Source organism: Musa acuminata, chromosome BXJ3-11, assembly GCF_036884655.1.
Source record: "Musa acuminata AAA Group cultivar baxijiao chromosome BXJ3-11, Cavendish_Baxijiao_AAA, whole genome shotgun sequence".
Lineage (NCBI taxonomy): Eukaryota > Viridiplantae > Streptophyta > Magnoliopsida > Zingiberales > Musaceae > Musa > Musa acuminata.
In genome coordinates, this window is record NC_088359.1 from 23,683,965 (window position 1) to 23,703,679 (window position 19,715).

The following is a 19,715-nucleotide window of genomic DNA, read 5'->3' on the forward strand; positions in this document are numbered from 1 at the left end:
AGTAGGTCCCTCGATCGAATACAAGCTGTCCTCGCCATGTATTGTCTCTTACACACACAATGTAGGTAGTAATGTGTGTCAGCTTGATCCTCGAGCTGTCACCTAAAGAAATGCCCACACTTGATGATTAGGAGGCAAATATTTATTAGAAGATTATTTTGCTTCTTGGCATGGTTTAATTTAAATGTCCTCTTCCTCTTTCTTTACTTCTTCCTCTTCTTCTTCGGACTGAATTGTCTGAGCATCCAAGGCAAGAAGTTGGAAGGCGATTTAAGGAGCCCAACCCAGAAGCCACCCTCTGCTCCTCGTTGGTTCTCGTCACCAGATGATCACATGTACTCTCGGGAGAAGCCGGCGGTGGGTCTGCATCTGGGTGATTAAAAAGATTAACTTGGTCATATACAGTAACTTAAAATAGTATTGTGTACTCCCGGCGTAAACAGGGGAGCTTGTGGTCTTTGTGCCCGCTTGGTTTCCTCTTCTTCTTCTTCTTCTTGCCTCTTCCTCCATCGTTTTTCTGCCCCTTCTTCCTCTTCCTGCTTCGTCTTCGCCTTCTCTGTCTCGTAGAGACATCCCCTGGCAACCCACATGGGTCTCATGAAGAGGCTCGTAAGTACGTTTTTCCCTTTTTCTTTTTTCCTTCCTTCTTCTTCTGTTTCCCTTTGTCTTTGTTGAAGGAACGCATTTGCTTGTCTGTAAGGAAGGTATGGTTATTGGACTTATGCGAAGATGTGATCTTTCTTGCTTGGTGTCGTTTGTTATGCCTTCCTCGGTTGTTCGATGGTGCGGTGATCCGGGTGTTTTTGGATCGAACACGATTCAAGTGTTTTCTTAAGATGCTTTTCTTTGAAGCGATCGCTTGAACTTTGATTTGGTTCCTCCACTTGTGCTTCTCTCCATTGTTTCAGTTAAGAAGAAGCCATTTTGATCATTTGGGCCTTTTACTTGGTTTTCTATTTGCTGGGCATCGCTAGTTTTGCATCATGTGATTCGGAAAAATGGGAATCGGAAGTGTGTTTGACGAACTGGACAAGTGTGACATGAACTATGGCCTGTGTCTTCGATACTTGCATCTACTGACATCAGTCAACGAGATTTTGCTTTTTATCTGCAGTAAATCCAGCGGCGGAGATTTTGTAATGCATACCCACCAATGTACCAATTGGATTGTCCTCGATTCATTGTCAGATGGGCTTCCCTTCATAGTAATCCATCTGATTGTCATGAGATAGCATAACTTCACCTGATTATGCTTTGGCCTCAGAATGATTGTTGAAATTACTTGATGGTTTAGGGGCTCAGGGAAGAACAAGTGCCACTTTCTGGTGCTAATTTTGTGGTTTTATAATACTGCTTGTCTTTCTGCAGGAAGTAGTGCTTTTACTTCTGGCAATTGCCGTTGTCGTCCAAGGCAATGGAAGGGGTGGTGATGGCTATTGCAATCACAAGCGCGGTCCAACGCCAAGACCACACAGTGTCACCATTACAGAGTTTGGGGCAGTGGGAGATGGAGTGACCTCCAACACTCTGGCCTTTCAGAATGCAGTTTTCTATTTGCGATCATTTGCCGACAAGGGTGGTGCTCAGCTGTATGTTCCTAAAGGGAGATGGCTGACAGGAAGTTTCAACCTAACCAGTCACCTCACCTTGTTCCTGGACAAAGATGCTGTTATAATTGGCAGTCAGGTCTTAGCCGTGTTGCATAAACATCTATATCTTCGTTCATGTGCATCCTTCATTTCTGATTGTGAACGATCAATCCCCCATCATAATTTGCTTCTTGTCAACATTGCTAACTTTATGCCTGTACTTTCTTAGCTTTCTAAGAAAAATTTCCAGCTATATCATGCAAAGTAGTGTACTATTTGCTACATTAAAATCAAAATTTCTGTGTCTTATGTTCATTTTAGGATGCATCTCACTGGCCTGTTGTTGAGCCTTTGCCGTCTTATGGACAAGGGATAGACCTTCCTGGTCCGAGGCATCGCAGCTTGATAAATGGATACAACTTGACGGACATAGTGATAACAGGCATGTTTCTTTCCGATTTTGGTAGACCGATGCTGTTGTTCCTTTTTTTATGAGTTGTGTAGCCTTGGCTTCTTTGCATGCTTTGCTCAATTTGATTTGTGGAACAGGTGATAATGGGACTATTGATGGACAGGGTTCTGTCTGGTGGGAGTGGTTCCACTCCCAGACCTTGAATTACAGTCGTCCTCATCTTCTTGAACTTGTGAGTTCCAGTGACATTGTGATCTCAAATTTAACTTTCTTGAATCCCCCTGCCTGGAGTATCCATCCAGTCTATTCTAGGTATGTTCTAAAACTAGTTGTTTATTATTCATTTGATTTTGTCAAGAAACTTTGAACACAACTACAAATAACTTTCTTCTGTCTGTGATGCATGCAGCAATGTGGAGATCCAGAACGTCAAAATCCATTGTTCATCTGCTTCTTCATATACTAATGGTATAGTACCAGGTAAGGAAACTCAAATTTCAGCATACATGAAGCTATATTTTGATGATTTTCTTCCTTTTTGTATCTATGCTTGTAATGTACAAAACATCTACAAGATTTATTTTCAAGTTCATATGTAATGATTGATATGTTACTATTTTTTTTTATTCAAGTCATGCTATGGTGTTCTACATTTTTTATCTGCGCTGCTCTACAGCAAAAATTCATCATCTTGGTCTTGGTCCATTATAATGACACAAATATATGGGAAAGTAGACTTTGAATTGCATGTTTACTGATATGACAATGGCTGAAACAGTGCATGATTTGCTTTGGTGTATGATCTGTAATACCCTTATAATTCTAAAGCTCAACGCAATATCACCTTGCGAGTGAGCAGCTACTGTTATCAAATCGGAACGCGACTAATGTGACTTCATTCTACCTAATGTGACTCATCCAACATAGACTGCAAACTACCGTGCAGTAGATGCTCTGCTCAAATATTAATCTTTCCGAAAAAAAGTTCATTTCCTAGAATCTGAGATTTTGCCTCTTCCTATATCTTTGTACATGTTGTCCAGTCAATTTTTTCCTGTATCATGAGTGAAGTTCTAAGATAAGATATTATACACTATACCGTTGTTTCATTTTGAAGAACATAGAATTTATAGAGCATTGTCGGTTGGTCGGTCGGTCTAAATTCCAGTATCTATGCCCACAATGCTATTTCATCTCTGACTATACTCTGAACTTGCTACATGCGCATGCCCTTGAATCGTTCTTTTGGATTGTAAAGGTCTACTACTATACTGCTACAAGCTGCAAACTGATCCTGCATCTATCTTACCTGCTTGCTTCAGATTCATGCTCGAATTGCTGCATCCTAGATTGCAGCATCAGTGTTGGACATGATGCCATTGCTCTGAAGAGTGGTTGGGACAACTATGGTATCTCTTTCAACAGACCTTCCTCAAACATTCACATCAACAATGTCCATCTGCAGACGTCCCTCGGTTCAGCACTTGCTTTCGGCAGTGAGATGTCGGGCGGGATCTCAGACATACAAGTCGAGCAACTCCATATCCATGATTCTTTCACTGGTATAAAATTCAAGACCACCCGTGGACGAGGTGGCTACATCGAAGATATTATCATATCAGATGTGGAAATGGAAAATGTTCACGAAGCATTTCAAATCACGGGCCACTGTGGTGCACATCCTGATGACCAATATGATCCAGATGCTCTCCCGATGATCAAGCAGATCACCATAAAAGATGTGGTCGGCACCAACATCTCGATCGCTGGATCTCTTTCAGGAATGGATCATGGTCCCTTCAGTGCCATCTGCCTTGCAAACATCAGTTTGTCTGTCACCTCAGGTGCTTCCAATTCTTGGATTTGTTCCAATGTTTCTGGATTCTCTGAATCAGTCGTTCCACAACCATGCTCTGATCTGAGTTCGAATTCTTCTCTCTCCTGCTTTTCCCTCGAAAACTTCAATGCTCTTGTGGATTTCCAATAAGATATTTTTGCATGCAATTATCATTTGTTTATTCTCCTTCAGCTCATCATTGTCTTTGCCAATTCTTTCCAATAAATCCCGAGAAATTCAAAGTTTCGGTACCCCCTCCCTCCATCACCCGTCCAATGTGCTTGTTTGTACAGCTAGATTTCTTCATTCAGTGTCTGTAAGAAAAAATTTTTGGTAGTAGTTGGAATTCAGATGTTTGATTGTGCTGTCATTGGCTGTTGCTTTGTTCAATCATATCATCAGTAGTTTGTATATTCTATCCTGTGTACTGGAATTCAGGAAGGAGATTGTAGTGGCCATGGAATGAGATGGCTTATGTGTGCCAAATGGCTTCTTGATATCAATATAAAATAAGGTGGTCTGCACAGCAGTTCATCTATGGCTGCGGTTGTCTCCTCTTTTTGATTCTTTCTTGTGTTGCTCACATTATGCTGGCAACTCATGTAGCAGCTTTAGACAATGGATTCCAGCAAAGGAGTTGACAGGGTGTGTGTGCTTCCGACATCATATTTACTGATGAAGGTGACCTAAAATTCTTAATAATGCAAGCTTCCTAATGATGCAGTATGATTACAATCAAGGACATTGCAGCAAGTTTATACATGAGAAAATGCAAGCTTCCTAAGTGTATCTTCTTGTTTGGTTAAACCTAAGATCTTGTCATGCAGCTAAGAATATTCATCTTATTAATGGCAGCTCAGTGCCTGGTTTTATGTGGATACAGTGACAGAAAAACCTCTTCTTTTCTTAAAGCTATAATTACCTATAATCATATTTTTTGAAGCTCTTCTTTTTTATGAAGAGGAAGAAATAGTACTTGTTCTTCCAACCTCTCAAAGAAAGTTCCATGAATGCATCCTTTTTTCTATAATGGTGCTCCCAGGTACTAGCAATCATAACATCATAATGATTGTTTCCAGCTTTTCTCTTACACCCACACAGCACCCAACCTTGGCATCATCCCCCCCTCTCTCTCTCTCTCTCTTAAGATAAATGTTGAAGATGAGATTCAGTGACAAACTATTTAGGTCACTGGTCTTCACCTTGGCATCATTCTCGATTACTACCACATGCATGTGTTTCTCGAAGAGCAAACACAGATCTGTTGTACACTATTGAAGTACATTCTAAAACTCAGATTTGCATCAACCATTTCTTAGAAGTTGAGTCATAACAATGACCTAATGATCTCTATACGATCCTCATGTATAAAATTCATCTTGTTCTTGTTGGATATTTTTTGCTCCATGGAAATGGAAGCTCATAATTCCACCTTATTCAGTGTTATTAGACCCAACTTCTAACTCGATTGATGGATTATTTGATGGTCTAGTGTTGATCTGGATGCTCCCATTTGACTCAATTACCCTAATAATGTTTTTTATATTTTTCTAGGACATTTATGCTACATTCGATATAGAAAATATATAAGAATCGTATAGTATAATTATAGGAAAAAAATTATATTTATAATCATATAAGATAATTCATGTTCCATAAGATAGAAAGTTGGTCGGATGTCATTATAACGAGCTCTTAATGAAATAGCCAATTCATTGCTTTTGTTTGGAATGATTTCAAGTGGAGCGAATAAGAGACGTGACACAACCAACCATTTTGCTCTCTCATGAATGGGCTCTCACGCAATCACATAACACAGCGCGCCGCTCGGAAGTAGAGTTAGGCCGCGGCCTGGTTGCTGCCACCGGAGGACTCCTGACGCTGAAGCCTCATCTGCTCGTAGAACCGGGCGATGAACTCCTCGGCCTTCATGTCGATCGCGTTCGGAGCCCCGGCGTCCGCCTCGGTGCTGTCGTCGGCATCGTCCAGCAACTGGAGATCCTCCGCGGACGCGTAGCGGCTCATGCCGTCGCTGGAGGAGCACGAGGGCGAGGGCAGAAGGTACGCATCGTGAAAGGACTCGTGCCCGGCGGGCGGCGGCGGCGGTAGCAGAGGAAGCGGAGGGCGGTACTCGAGCGGGAGACCGAGAGGGCGCATGCTGCCCACGAGGGTCTTCAGCATCCCGTCGGCGCCCGTCGGGGAACCCAGGGTAGCATCCTTCTTGCTGGCGGAGCAGCCGCTGAGCGCGACGATAGCGGCACGGAAGATGCTCAGGGTGCTCCGCTTCTTCGCCGGCAGCGTGTGGCGGGGAGTTTGGGCCATGATGGTGACATCTTTCACCGGTACCCCCTCCTCCATGAAGGAAGAACCAACAAGGGAGAGGAGGGGGGCTTGTGTTCTTTTAGCTCTAAAGGCTACGGCGAGAGCAGACGCAAGTTTATACCTGCCATGGCGGTTGGGTTGGAGGAACCTATTTGTGGTTTCTAGTTGTTTATCTTGTCAAAATGACAGAAATGGGCTCTTCTTGATGTCTATTTCTCATGGAGTGATTGCAGGTGGAGGTGGTAAATATGCGTGGGGGAGGTGGTCAAACTTGGAATGCTGACGTCAACGAGTCCTATTTTATTGGTTGTGGACGGTGGAGGCGATGGCAACTGTCGCTGTAGGTGGCAGAGGAATAGGTGGGACGTGTGGTCACGGTTGAGAGTTTAATTCTGGGAATGCTGCCTCAGTTTTAATGGGTCTCCTCCATCTCTCTCTCTCTCTTATATATATATATATACATATATATATATATATATATATATATAAGAGGGGAAGCTCAACAGCACTGTCAAAGAACACTTTTACGCTTTGAGAGAGATGTATATCTCATGTTGGTTTGCTAAAGTTATTCTTTAATATTTATTAACCATAGATTTTTATAAAAAAATAAAAAATATATATTTTTTAAAAATTTTATTAATCAAATGATATACATGATGTTTACAACGTAGATTCAAGCATCATTTATATAGTAACACACTGACCAATGATGGAGTCGTTTGAGATTGATCATTTACGTTGCATGTGATATAAATAATGATAGCCATGGAGTTCTTCCAAGACCCCATTGAATCTAGTGGATGCCAACCAATCAATTACCAAGCACACTCGCGTAACTAACACACAGCTCATTTTAATGTCCTTATGCTACGAGGCCAAAACAGTCCACGCAACCCCATGTGAAGCACAACCGCGTTCCTTGCGGTAAACCGTGGAGGCTCCCGCCGCCCCCACATAGTCCACGGCCTCTACAAGAACCAGCTCATCATTCCAACAACTTGCTGCCTATATACTCCAACCCCCTGATCACTTCTCGTCCATCTCTTGCTTCTGCCATGGGGAAGAAGAAAGCCTGCTTGGCTCGGCGTGCGTGGAACCTGCTGCGGATGGCCCTGATGTGGACCGCCGAGGGCGGTGCCTTGACGCGGAGGCTGACGGCCGACCTCGTCAGCCGTCTTAAGAGGCTTGGAGAAGCCGAGACGCCTTACAAGATGCAGCTCCGCCATGGGGAGCGGGAGCTGTCGTTCGACGAGACTCCCACCTTCAAGTTCAGGATGCGCCGGCCTCGCTTCCTGTGCATCACTCCGCAGGCCGACGACGGCGACGACGAGGATAGCAACATGGCGAGCTACTTCGCGCGGCAGGAGACGAGAGGCAATGGCGACGAGGAAGAAGAGGCTGCGTGCGGTCGAGAGCAGGAAGGCATCGACACCAAGGCGGAGGAGTTCATAAAGAGGTTCCATCAGCAGATGCAGCTGCAACGGCAGATGTCGTTGCTGCAGTACCATGAGATGCTTCTTCGAGGCGTCAGCTAAAGGGAGCAATTAAAGAAGACGGAACAAAAAAACGTTTTCGCTCTCATCATATAGTTGAATCAAAGAACATTTAAGATTGTGCGGAGCAATTAATGATCGACGGAAATGTGTTGAATCAGAGAACATTTAAGATCGTGCCGATGTGAATGAATAGCCTCTCAGGCTTCCAAACCGTTGTGGGCATGACTGGATATCAAACTCTATTTGTTTTTGTGTTTTCCCATGAGCTGGATATATGTAGAACAATCAAATCATGCTTTACAAACTGATATCAGGCTGTGCCTTGAATTAAGGGATCCGAGGACAGAGTTCCAGCTATGCGAGCTACCAAGACAACAGAAACATTGCTTCCCAACTTTTTTTTTTTTTTGTTGTTCTAAAAACAGGTCATTTGAGTAACAGTTCAACCATGACAAACAAGATCAGTTGAATTGTAATGATATCAATAACAAGATCGGACGCTAAGTCAAAAAGATAAGTTCATTAACAAGTGGAGTCTGTAACATGAAGAACCCTATTCCCCATAGTAAAAGTATCCCCTCTCGTTGACACAGAAAAATCTTAGATGCCTCCATCAGCTTAAGCTGCAAAAGTAGACAGGATGTTCTTCTTAATGATGAACTCGTCCACCTTGGAAGCACTAATCGACTGTTGCAATATATAAATTATATCCATGTTAGCATTTTCAAAGGACTAGATGCAAGAGATTCACTTTCGATCACAAAAAACACAAATTTCTTTTTTTTTTTTTCACCTTTTCCAACATGCGTTGCAGCCTCTCGATTTCCTTCTTAGCATAGTCAGCACCTTTTTCGATACAGCTTTTTGCAGCCTTCAAGTAAGTCTTGCCATACCTGAATTTTACAACCAAAATATAACCGGAGGACCTTAAATCCCAGCACAATTCTTGAAGCCAAAGTATTATATTAGTAATAGCATACGATAATAATTGTTGTCATCGTTGTACATTTGATATGTTTTAAGTACATGTGTATTAGCCTTTTCATCTTTTATGGTGTCCTAGGTGGGTTGGCTGGGCTCGTTTGGTTGTCCACTGTTACTTCTTGGGAGCTGATGGAGGGTGAATAATGGACTGTAAAAGAAGCAAATAAAGTAATCATAAAAGGAGACATTGCTGATAAGTGCAGCATCACAGAATGTCAACAAAAGCATATGAATGAAAAGAGGCTTAAGGGAGAATGTTTGGGTATGTGACAAGCAGATACTGTTAAAAGAGACTAGAAATATTCGAGCAAGTTGGTAATGCATTTCAGTGGCTACCATACAAAGGACGAAATCTTGTTTTGACATATGGTTACCATAGCAGCGATCAACTAGTCCAAAAGAGAGCTATGAGATGCAGCAAATGGCTGTAAAAAAGGTCAGATTTGTAAAGTTGATGGTTTATAATCTTCAGATGTGCATCGTAAGTTTCTTGAAAGAAACATATTATGGAACAAAGTTAATACAAGAAATCTGAAGTAACACATTCTGAAATACAAAAGAAACCATGAAGGCTATGTTTTACCACTTCAATCACAAACAACAGATGGAATACTATATTGGCAGACAAAGTTAACAGTCATTTCTTATTAATCAAAATAATAGAACATAAGTATATTAGTAATAGAAATAGAGAAGATAGATAGTAAATGAAGTAGAACACTAGCATTACCGTAGAACAAAAGAAAAACAGCTGACAACACATTTTCTAAGTCACAATCAACAGTACTGCTATAGTTATTACTAGAAAAATTGCATTACCTTGCAGAAGAACCTGTTAGTTTTCCAACCTCCTCTTCCATCTGAGATAGAATCGCTTTTCGTGCATCATTTGAAGCAGTCGCAAATTCCTTCACCAAAGCATCTAAGCTTGCTACAATGCCAGCCTACATTAGTTAAACTGCACTTGTTAAAACAGATTGTAACAAGATTTGTAAATTCCATCCTATGTAATGTATGACCCACACCTGTGAAGTAAGTTGGCCATTCGCATCACGACTGGTGCCACACTTCTCATTCAGAAATTTAACAAAGTCATCCAAATCGCGGCCACCCTCATAGTCTTCACCACCTTTGTTGCTTTTTGGGAAAAACTTCAATGTAGGATAACCACTTACTCCGTATCTGAAAGACAGCAGGTTACCAATTACAATTTAGCCTTAACATGGTAAAGATTAAAATTATTGTCCTGCCGCATATAAGATCTGAGATGCCTAAATAATTTCCATTACATGGTGAAATTTCATTTAGAATCAGTCAGGAAACTATTAATTTTACTAAATCTAAAAAATCCAACATTATGTCATAGTCATTGAAGGATCATACAGCAAAAAATCCACATCTTATTTTGATAATGATCACACAAAAATTCATAAAAACCTTAAACATGACAGTTAGCAAAGGCATCACAAACATTTTTTCACAAAAAAACATTAATCATAGTTGAGACTGCACAGAATTTCATTTCAATAATCAGAAGCTTAAAACTTATTGTAGTCCACTGGCATTGACGGAACTTGGTGTAAGATTTCCACAAGATAAATATGGAGGTTAAAAAAGAGAGGATATCCACGTAAATATGGATGTTAAAAAGAGAGGTTACAATAAGCAGCATGAAGGAAAAGACACAGGAAAAGACACACCAGGAGAACCAAACCAAGCCCATGTTGTCAACAGAACTGATCACAATGAGTACCATCACATAATGTATGAATAATTTTTCATAATGAGTATCATCAACATCAACTATGTGCTAAAAGCGACCAAAACAACATGGTGAATGCAGAATTCAGTAACAAATTTATTGCTCACTTTTAAGTAGAAATTGCTGGTTCTCGTATAAAGATAACATTATGGGCGAAATTCAAAACAACTACACTAAAAATTTAAAACTATGATCAAAATACTAGAGATAGGGAAGTCTTAACCAGCTAGCATTTTCACACATGAATTGATACACCCGATACAACCCAAGGTTCTTCAAAATAGAATCCAATCTCTAGGTATATTTTCAGAATATAACCACTGTTATTGCTGAAACATGTCTAAAACACCTGAAACCCCATAAGAATCAGTCCACCCTATGTTTCCCCTTTGATCCCCTAGAATCAGTTCCAGGAAGCCATCAGATTAAAAACAATCGAATGAAGCACACAATATGGCACTATATTCTTGCTCTCAAATAACTTATTCAACAATAAGGTCAAAATGATAATTATATAGCTAGGGCAGATGATAAACATTGAAAGCTCCAACCTAACTGTCTTGAACTATGAACAGACTAAACGGTTTCTGGCAACTTCCTGCTAATTCTAAGCAGATGACATAGATTGAAATGTCATATTGGATTGGATTAACTGAATTAATTGCATACTTCAAACTTACTTTTCTGCTAAATCCTTGTATTTGTCAGCATCCAAGTTAGCTATGATAACTTCCTCTTCCAATTTATATGCATTGGCTACCTTCTCATAAGTCTGCATTGAATAAAACATACCAGGTTTAATAAGCTACCTATATGACAGATGTGATTTAAGCAATCTGCTCTAGCATAAGCAATTTTGTTCAATTTAATATACTCACAGGAGCAAGATGCTTGCAGTGACCACACCTGTTGACATATTAAAATTTTGACTTCAATTGATAATGTATAAGAAAAGCTACCTCATGCAATTTATCATCCACAAAAGAGGAGCACTGAAATTTAAACTAACCATGGTGCATAGAATTCCACAAGAACATCTTTTGTTTCATCAAGGACGATTTGGTCAAATGTTTCCGAAGTTAAAACAACTACATTGGAGGGAACAGTCGCCAACTTCACATTTGTTCCTGAAGTAAAATAATTTAAAAAATCAATCCAAGTTATCGAAGACTAGTAATGATCTTTGAAAGTGATGATCTATGCAAAGGTTGGCATGTATTTGAAACAAACCAGAACTAGAGCAATCTCTAAGAGTTATAATTTATACTAACAGCATATCAGATCTAAGTTGTACCTCCTTCGGTATTCACAAACTCAACAAGTGCTTCTGCAGTTCGTGGGCCTTCGTATCTACATAATTTCAAGTAATAAGGGTAATTAGTATCATATCCCAGAAAAGCATATGTAGAAGTGTCATGCTGGATGACTAAGAAAGCAATACAAACACTCACTTTTTTGGTTCAAGGGAACCTTTGGGAAACCACTGAATTGTTGGGTATCCTGAAACCCCATACTTGCTGCATAAACTCTTGTGTTCATCGCAGTCCACCTAAATAGAACAAATGGAAGCTAAATTAAGATCAGAGGCATGGTAAGAAGTCCTAGAACAGTTTAATCATGAAACGTCCTGCCTGTATGGTCAAGGGGATGTTTTTTCTTATTATCATTTAACAGGCCACATCATAGACAAAAAATAATGAGCAAGGTCAGGGATTAAGAAACATGGAACCATGAGCATGAATTATCAAACAAATATCCTAAATTCATTAACAAGACAATTAACATAAAACTAACCTTTCCAATCAAAACAGATTTAGCCTTCTTAAAGCTTGAGCCAAGCTTTTCATATTCAGGGGCAAGCTTCTTACAGTGCCCACACCTGCAAACAAGAGAATACTTAATAAGCAAAGACTACAGTTATATAATTGAAAAAGTAAAAAACTGAAACTTTTAAGTTATACAAAAAAAGATGTCTTTGCCTACGATGTTTTAGTTCCCAAACAGAACCTCATCTCGGTTATCTTCTTGGCTACTTTTCATCATCTTAGTGAATTTTATCACCATAATGGGACACTTAAAGAAACTCCAAAGATCAAAAAAGAAACCAATTAATCTTGGCCATGGTTTGACATACCGAAACGTATCACTTGGTACGAGCTGTATATATCGGTCTGATAGAAGATTAGTATGAGCAGTACATCATTATGTACCACATGTCAGTAAACTCGGTACATACATAACTGATCAATACATGAGACCGGACAGTAAATGCAAACTATGATCTTGGCAACGTAGTGTATCCGAAAATAGCAATTTCACACCAAATAAATCAATAATTAACCCATATTCTGTCATTTTTTTGGTCAAACCTGAACATTTCCGTTTATAATACTAAAGCGCCCAATTAAGCAGTGTCTTCCAAGGCGTAAGGGCCACAAATCGGATAGTGATGAAAGATCACTTCTTCCTAAAATTAAATTATAGAAGGAAAACTGAAGAAAACAATTCAATGGATAGAACGCTGAAAAAAAGAGAAAAGAAAGACTAATCATGCGCTTTGTCAAAATCAAGTCAACGCCCGATCTAACATGAAACCGACGAGATCCACCCATTAGAAGTGCTAAAAGAACGCACGAAAAATAGAATTATTGTAAATTTCACGAACCGATCAAATACTCTTCAGAAAGAATTGAATGGCTGCGAAAACTCAAGCAGATTCACCGATCAAGGAGAAACAAGAAGAAAAACAGCACTCATCGAGAAGTGAAGGCTTCGGAGGTACCAAGGCGCGTAGAACTCGACGAGGGCGCCGCGATCCTGGCCAACCTCCTTCTCGAAGTTGGCCTCAGTGAGGACGACGACGTCGCCGTCGGCGAGGGCGGAGGCAAAGAGCAGACCTATGGTTAGGGTTCCGACAGCAAACCAGATCTGAGATCTCTCCATCTCTCTCTCCTCTGTTCTCTGTTCCAAGAACGCAGTGTCCTCTTCTTCCTCCGATTGCTCGTCGTGGTTATAAGAAAGCAAGAGGCGGCGAGGGCTTTGTCGAGATCCAAGTACTAACTGCGAGATGCGACGGACTGGTAGATCCAACGGCCATAATATTTGAGGCTCGTCACTGGATGCCGATATGACCGTCCGATCTGATTTGTGGTGAAAAATGATCGTTAATAATAAAGAAACATTTTTTACGCAAAAAATGAACCAAAAAATTAGAGAGAAATCATCAAAATTTGGAAAATACCAACACTAATGGTTTGGATTTCCCGTCATGAGCTCATCAGATTCGATTTCGGATCCTTTCTTGTGTCGGCTCCGATATGACCCGATAACGCCCATAAAAGCTGTGCGGTAGTGTGGAATACTTAAATCCCGTAGTACCTACCGAACACGAAACACGCTTTCGATTGAATGAATAGTGACCACCTCTCGCCTACCTTGCCCCGCGGAGAACGTAACGGAAGGTTGAATGATAACACGTGTTCCTTTTCTATTCGTTCGAACACCAAATCCCTCCCATCGCATTGGCCCGCTTCGGTCGATCCACGTTTCCGAAGACCGTCACGTTGACACTCCCACTTAAAATGTGGAGGAAAAGGAGCGGAAAAGAAAGCCGTTCCCACGCAGAGGTAGCGATCCGGTCCGACCGGCAGACTCGATTCCACCTCCGAACCCTAAATTTCACCCCTCATTTGTCGATTCACAATCCAAAATCCTCGATTGGGTCCTGCTTCTGAGGAATCCAGATGCTAATCGCAGGTGCCTCAGATCCCATGGCGCCTTCTGTGAGGCGGGGGCTCCTCCTTTTCGTCTTCCTTCTGTCCCACGTTCTCTGCGTTCTCGGAGGGTACGATTTGGTCCTTGTAGAGTGGGCTTCCTCGAATGATTGGCACTTGAAGCTTTCTAAATTATTTTACTGAGTTTTCTTGGTTTTTCGGATGGGTGGCTTCGTTTAGGAAGAGCTATTACGATGTATTGCAAGTTTCAAAGGGTGCTTCCGATGAGCAGATCAAGAGGGCTTACCGGAAGCTGGCTCTGAAGTACCATCCGGATAAGAACCAGGGAAATGAGGAGGCCAACAAGAGATTTGCAGAGATCAACAATGGTAGCGATTTCGATCAGTTTTCTTTACTGAAACTGGACATGATTAACTCTTTTCTTTACGCTAGAGCACGAACTATACTCTATTATACTCAAATTTTTGTTTTGCGTTCGTTTCTTTCTTTTTTGATACGTCGTTATCAGCATATGAAGTGCTCTCGGATTCGGAGAAGAGGAATATATATGATCGGTATGGAGAAGAGGGCCTTAAGCAGCATGCTGCTGGCGGTGGAAGAGGCCCAGGGATGAACATCCAAGACATATTTAATGAGTAAGAGGTTTTTCTTGTCCTTTTTTTCTGCAATAGATCCTTTTTCTCATTCTATATAATTTCTGTAGTCATTCTATGCAAACACAAATGACTATGACCTTTAAAGTCATATTTGGGCTTCAGCTGTCTGTTACTTCTTTGGTTGCTCATCTGCTAGATAATATGAACTCCCCTTTTCAACTTGATCAAATCGACCAATCTTGTCCATGGCATTAAGAGCTTTCTGAATGGACCAGCAGGAGCTTTTGATCAAATCAAGAATTTATCTGTTCTTGCTCCAGCCTTCTGTAGTAACTTGATCAAGAATACTTAAGTTGCAAACTCCATTGGAGTTATGATAAAAAATTGGTTATGTTACGAATTCTAAATAAGCAATAAAGTGCAATAATTTGAAATGTCTTAATCAGCCTTGTGAAAACAAGAGTGAGCACTTTGATACAGATCATCTATCCATATAGTGTCCACAATTTGCCTATGAAGTAACAAGCTAACAGCATAATTATGTAACATTTTTCCCGTATCATTCTTCATAGTTCATATTTAAGAACTATTAGTAGGATGAATAAGGAGCTCCGATATGAATCTATTATATATAATGTTTTTAAGTTCTCTGCTAGTATTAATTTTGTGTGTGTTTGGAGGGCAAGCATTATGAACCACAGATCTGATGGGATGAATGATAAGTATGTTAGATTCTGATCATTCATAGTTTCAGGTGTCTTCAACTTCACTGTGTATATTTTTTGTTTTCTCATGTTAATTGGTATTGTTTCTTGCTCAAGCAAGATAAAAAACTGTCGCTGCATTTTCAATTCCACAAACTTTTACTTGAAATGACTTAACAACAAGTTGTCGTATCTTGGTTTCAAGGTACAAACTATTGCTGCTGGTCCTCGTGACTTTGGTTTTCTGTTTGGCAAATGACTGTGTCTGTCAAATTTGCTTTTTATAGTTTACACTACCAAATGATAACTTGTAGGTTGGTTTACATCTGGAACTATTGAAATTGGCAAAACTGACTGCAACGTGCAGAAAGCTAAAAGATTTTCAGTTCACTACTGGCAATATCAATTGGCAACTTAAAAGCATATGATCCATGTTTGTTTGTTCTGTTAGTTTCTACTTGCTTTCTTACCAATTGTTGGTTTGCAGCTGTTCCTGTGCTGATTTTAGCCTGCTATTTTTCTGATTTGTGCTTTGAGCCATCTCATTTACTGTATGCAGTGTCCTGGGAAACAAGTTTATGTTTTTCTCTGTTGGTTTATTTGGGTGCATTTTTCTTCTTGAATCTTTTGTATTGGACTAAAATTCAAGTCTCAAGTTCCGCTCACATCTTTGTCTTACTAGATTCTTTGGAACTGGTCACCAAGAAGACCAGGAGGAATCAATACCGAAAGGTGATGATGTAATCATTGAATTGGACGCAACACTAGAAGATTTATACATGGGAGGTTCATTGAAGGTAATGGGATTGGGTTTTCCTTTGGTTTCTACTTTGCCAACTCTATGAACCATTGATAACTTTCTGGTTGACTAAATACTTCAAACACTATTTAATAGGTAACAACCTGTAGTAACTAGTTTTGCATGATGTTCTTTGGTTTTTTAGCTTTCCTTCCCTGTTTCCTTGTTTTGGAGATCTGCAATGAACTATTTCAGCTATATTGACTTTGGATCATCTAGGATAGCTTGTAGGTGAATAGATTCTTGAGGCAATCTTGTGGTGCAACTTTCCTGATTTTATGTTATTTTTCTCCTTTGGTGTGATATTAATCAGGTTTGGAGGGAAAAAAATGTCATAAAGCCAGCCCCAGGAAAAAGACGCTGTAACTGCAGAAACGAAGTATATCACAGGCAAATTGCTCCAGGAATGTTTCAGCAGATGACAGAGCAAGTAATTGTTCCATGTCAATAAGAATACCCTGAAATATTTACTATCTTTAGATTTCTCAACACGGGGATGAGTATTTCTTACTTGCATTACTGAGAACTTGCTGATTGAGCATTCCTGTCTTTGTGTAAGAATTTACAGAAATTTTGGTATCTTGTATTAAGATTATATCTTCTTGTCTCAGGTTTGTGAGCAATGCCCAAATGTGAAGTACGAGCGAGAAGGTTATTTCATTACAGTTGATATCGAGAAGGGGATGCAAGATGGGCAAGTAAGCTGCCAAATTTGATATTGGCTTTGGTATTATGGATACTATTAGCTGAGCAATTCTTAGTAGCTGCACTATTTTGGGCTTGCTATTCTTGTTACTGTAAGACTTCCTAAAGCTGGCCTTTCTCTGATTTAACTGTAGTATATATTATAGTTAGAATACATCAAGTGCAGAGTTTTTCGTGCTTATCTTTGTTTAGAACTCTACTTGTTTCTGGATTGAATTGTATTAAAATTCAATACAAAATGTTCAGCATTTGCTAGATTTTTCTGGAGTCTTTCGAGTTTGTTTCCCTATTTTGGTTATGGTTGATAGAATTTTTCTGTTCAACCACCTTTGTGTTGAATCTCTAAAATTCATGTAGCTTTCTAACTCATTCCTAAATTCTGGATCCTACGACAGGATGTGCTATTTTATGAGGATGGGGAACCTAAAATCGATGGAGAAGCTGGAGATTTGAAGGTTTTTCATATATTTCATTGAAAATTATGTCAATAGTTTTAGTTAACTTCTTTCTGAACCCAGTCATTGTTCTGAGCAGTTTAGAATTCGAACAGCACCCCATGAGCGCTTTAGAAGGGAAGGCAATGATTTGCATACTACTGTGACCATTTCACTGGTAATTCCTCTCTCCTAGTTTCTTCATATCAGTGTTGCATGAGTTTACCACCATGACCACTGTGGTTTATGGCTGTTCTTCAAAGTTCCTACTTTCTGATTCAGCATAAGTTGTCGTCATTTAGATTATTACATAAGCTGTTGCCATTTAGATTTCTTTCACAGGCAAGAGGCTTAATCTGGCTTGTCGTCCTTCATCTGATGATGACTAAGAGCACTCTTCTTTTCCTGCATACTATTGAGAACCTTCAGCACAATAAATTGCAAAGCCTTACTCATTTTCGAGTCTTCCATATTTTTATTCATCTTGAAGCTCCTTTTATTGATCAAATCCATCTCTGGCAGTTAGCATTCTTGTATCTTGTAATAGTTAAGGCTTCTGTTGAGCCTTATCAGTGTTTTAAATTTGTTTGTTACTAGAAATTTTAATGCTGTCATCAATTTTATCCTTTAAAGCTTTCCTGGAGCAGTACACGACCCACAAATTGTTAGTAGCCACCATCATCGTTGCCTTTAATATTCTCAAACAACATGCCTTTAGCTGTTATGTTGCGACTAGACACTGAGGACATGTAGAGTTGCCATTCAAAATTATACAATATATCAAAAAAGAAACATTAAGTTGATACTCCCTAAATATACTTGTTCATACAAGTTGCAATCCTGGGTGCTGTCATGGGTGTTATATCAGAATTTATTTTTGTTCTCTTTTTTTAATGATTAAATTCACTAACAACTCCAGCTTCTCTTTCAGCTTCAAGCACTTGTGGGTTTTGAGAAAACTATCGAACATCTTGATGAGCATCCGTTGGAAATAGGCACCAAGGTGAGTTAAACAGTCATGTCATCATCGTCAATTTGAAAGTTTGTTCATTCCCAAGTACTTTTCGTCATTTCAAATGGATTTGGTGATTTCCTTTTTCAGGGAATTACTAAGCCTAAAGAGGTGAGGAAGTTTAAAGGCGAAGGAATGCCACTGCACCTAAGTACAAAGAGGGGGGATTTGTACGTCACTTTCGAAGTTTTGTTCCCCAAGTCTCTGACTGAAGACCAGAAGAACAAGATAAAGTCTGTTCTTTCTTAAAGTCTAACATTCTTGGCATGATAGAAACATTACAATACCCTTGTATCACGATGAACCCATCCAAATGGTTCTTGGAAGGGCTATCATTTGTAATTTTGTTCGGTTCCCTGCTTCTCCTCGACTATTTTTTCGACAGTGAGACGTAAGCTTAGAGAGGAAGACGATCATTTGAAATGCTATTTAATCTCTCTGATTCCTTGGCAACAAGGTAAACTATCAATCGGATGAAGTGATAGTTGATGTAATCTTCTATTACTAGCAGGAAATGAGCTTGGCTTTTTTTTTTTTGCAGCTTTAGTCAAAGAATCAATTCTTTCATTTGCTCTTGATGCCATTCTAATTGTATAATACTGTTAAACCATTTGCTCAGTGTCATTTGAATTCTTTCATTTGCTAGTTATCCTTTGCATCAAACCAATATTTAAAATTTAATTTGAAACTTCATCTAACATATGTGAGTCAGGTTTGAACTCCTCGAGATAGTTTTTGACAAAAGCTCTTCTGTTGTACTTCCCTTAAAAAGGTATTTAACTTGAGCAATTTACGGCTCATTTTTTTTAGATAGGAGAAGATCCTAAGGTCTTTAATATGATCTCTTAGAAGCTTATATGCTATCCTAAGGAGGAAGGAGTATCATTGCTTCTAAGGACTTTGTACGAATCGAGTGAATTTTTTATTGATATTTGTGCAGACATTTTATACGGTCCCTTTATATGCATGCCTATAAGTGAATCTTGAAATTTAAAAGTAATCTTTCAAGTGCTTGCTGTTTTTATATGGTTATACCTTTAGCACCTTTAAGAAATTCTACACCTTTCTCTTGTAGAAGAAATTTTCTTTGAATTTAGGTCTTGTCTGATGGCTAGTGTTTATGAAATTCAATATAATAAGCAATTTCACTCGTCCTTTTTGAGTGGCATCGGTTGGTATTGTTGAAAATTATTGTTTTTAGAAATATGCTCTGCATAGGTTAGTATGGTTCAAAAAATTTTTTTTTTTTAGTTCAAAAATATTAAATATTTTTGCTTTATATATATTATATATGAGTAAATTCTAAAAAAAACCTTTTATTTTCAT

General features: G+C 39.4%; 5 protein-coding genes across 8 annotated transcripts; 3 read left to right on the forward strand and 2 right to left on the reverse strand.

Annotated features, from left to right (window-relative positions):
- The first annotated feature begins 209 nt into the window (after window positions 1-209).
- On the forward strand, window positions 210-4,376 carry LOC135583434 (probable polygalacturonase). Of its 4 annotated transcripts, none has more exons than XM_065174139.1 (6): window positions 210-357; window positions 1,369-1,686; window positions 1,911-2,031; window positions 2,139-2,313; window positions 2,411-2,481; window positions 3,324-4,376. In XM_065174139.1, exons 1-6 carry the CDS (start codon window positions 334-336, stop codon window positions 3,986-3,988), a joined length of 1,374 nt encoding a protein of 457 aa, XP_065030211.1. In that variant the 5' UTR covers window positions 210-333; the 3' UTR covers window positions 3,989-4,376. The 4 variants fall into 4 exon arrangements, with proteins under 4 accessions (XP_065030211.1, XP_065030213.1, XP_065030214.1 ...); XM_065174141.1 differs by having other exon boundaries at window positions 234-373; XM_065174142.1 differs by lacking the exon at window positions 210-357 and adding an exon at window positions 436-609.
- Window positions 4,377-5,533: 1,157 nt separating this feature from the next.
- On the reverse strand, window positions 5,534-6,266 carry LOC103971441 (uncharacterized). Its single transcript, XM_009385460.3, has one exon. The coding sequence runs from the start codon at window positions 6,194-6,196 to the stop codon at window positions 5,678-5,680; it is 519 nt and encodes a 172-aa protein (XP_009383735.1). The 5' UTR covers window positions 6,197-6,266; the 3' UTR covers window positions 5,534-5,677.
- Window positions 6,267-7,175: 909 nt separating this feature from the next.
- On the forward strand, window positions 7,176-7,921 carry LOC135653437 (uncharacterized). Its single transcript, XM_065175409.1, has one exon. It carries the CDS (start codon window positions 7,219-7,221, stop codon window positions 7,696-7,698), a length of 480 nt encoding a protein of 159 aa, XP_065031481.1. The 5' UTR covers window positions 7,176-7,218; the 3' UTR covers window positions 7,699-7,921.
- A 121-nt stretch (window positions 7,922-8,042) lies between these two features.
- LOC135653436 (protein disulfide isomerase-like 2-2) lies at window positions 8,043-13,436 on the reverse strand. The gene is made up of 11 exons (XM_065175408.1): window positions 13,188-13,436; window positions 12,200-12,284; window positions 11,857-11,954; window positions 11,700-11,755; window positions 11,415-11,532; window positions 11,284-11,311; window positions 11,086-11,177; window positions 9,669-9,825; window positions 9,463-9,587; window positions 8,453-8,552; window positions 8,043-8,346 (listed from the first exon to the last, which is right to left on the reverse strand). The coding sequence occupies exons 1-11, from the start codon at window positions 13,346-13,348 to the stop codon at window positions 8,278-8,280; spliced, it is 1,089 nt and encodes a 362-aa protein (XP_065031480.1). The 5' UTR covers window positions 13,349-13,436; the 3' UTR covers window positions 8,043-8,277.
- Window positions 13,437-14,007: 571 nt separating this feature from the next.
- LOC135652506 (dnaJ protein ERDJ3B-like) lies at window positions 14,008-18,935 on the forward strand. Its single transcript, XM_065173477.1, has 10 exons — window positions 14,008-14,249; window positions 14,359-14,507; window positions 14,648-14,774; window positions 16,122-16,236; window positions 16,552-16,668; window positions 16,850-16,936; window positions 17,339-17,398; window positions 17,478-17,555; window positions 18,309-18,380; window positions 18,480-18,935. The coding sequence occupies exons 1-10, from the start codon at window positions 14,149-14,151 to the stop codon at window positions 18,636-18,638; spliced, it is 1,065 nt and encodes a 354-aa protein (XP_065029549.1). The 5' UTR covers window positions 14,008-14,148; the 3' UTR covers window positions 18,639-18,935.
- The last annotated feature ends 780 nt before the right edge of the window (window positions 18,936-19,715 follow it).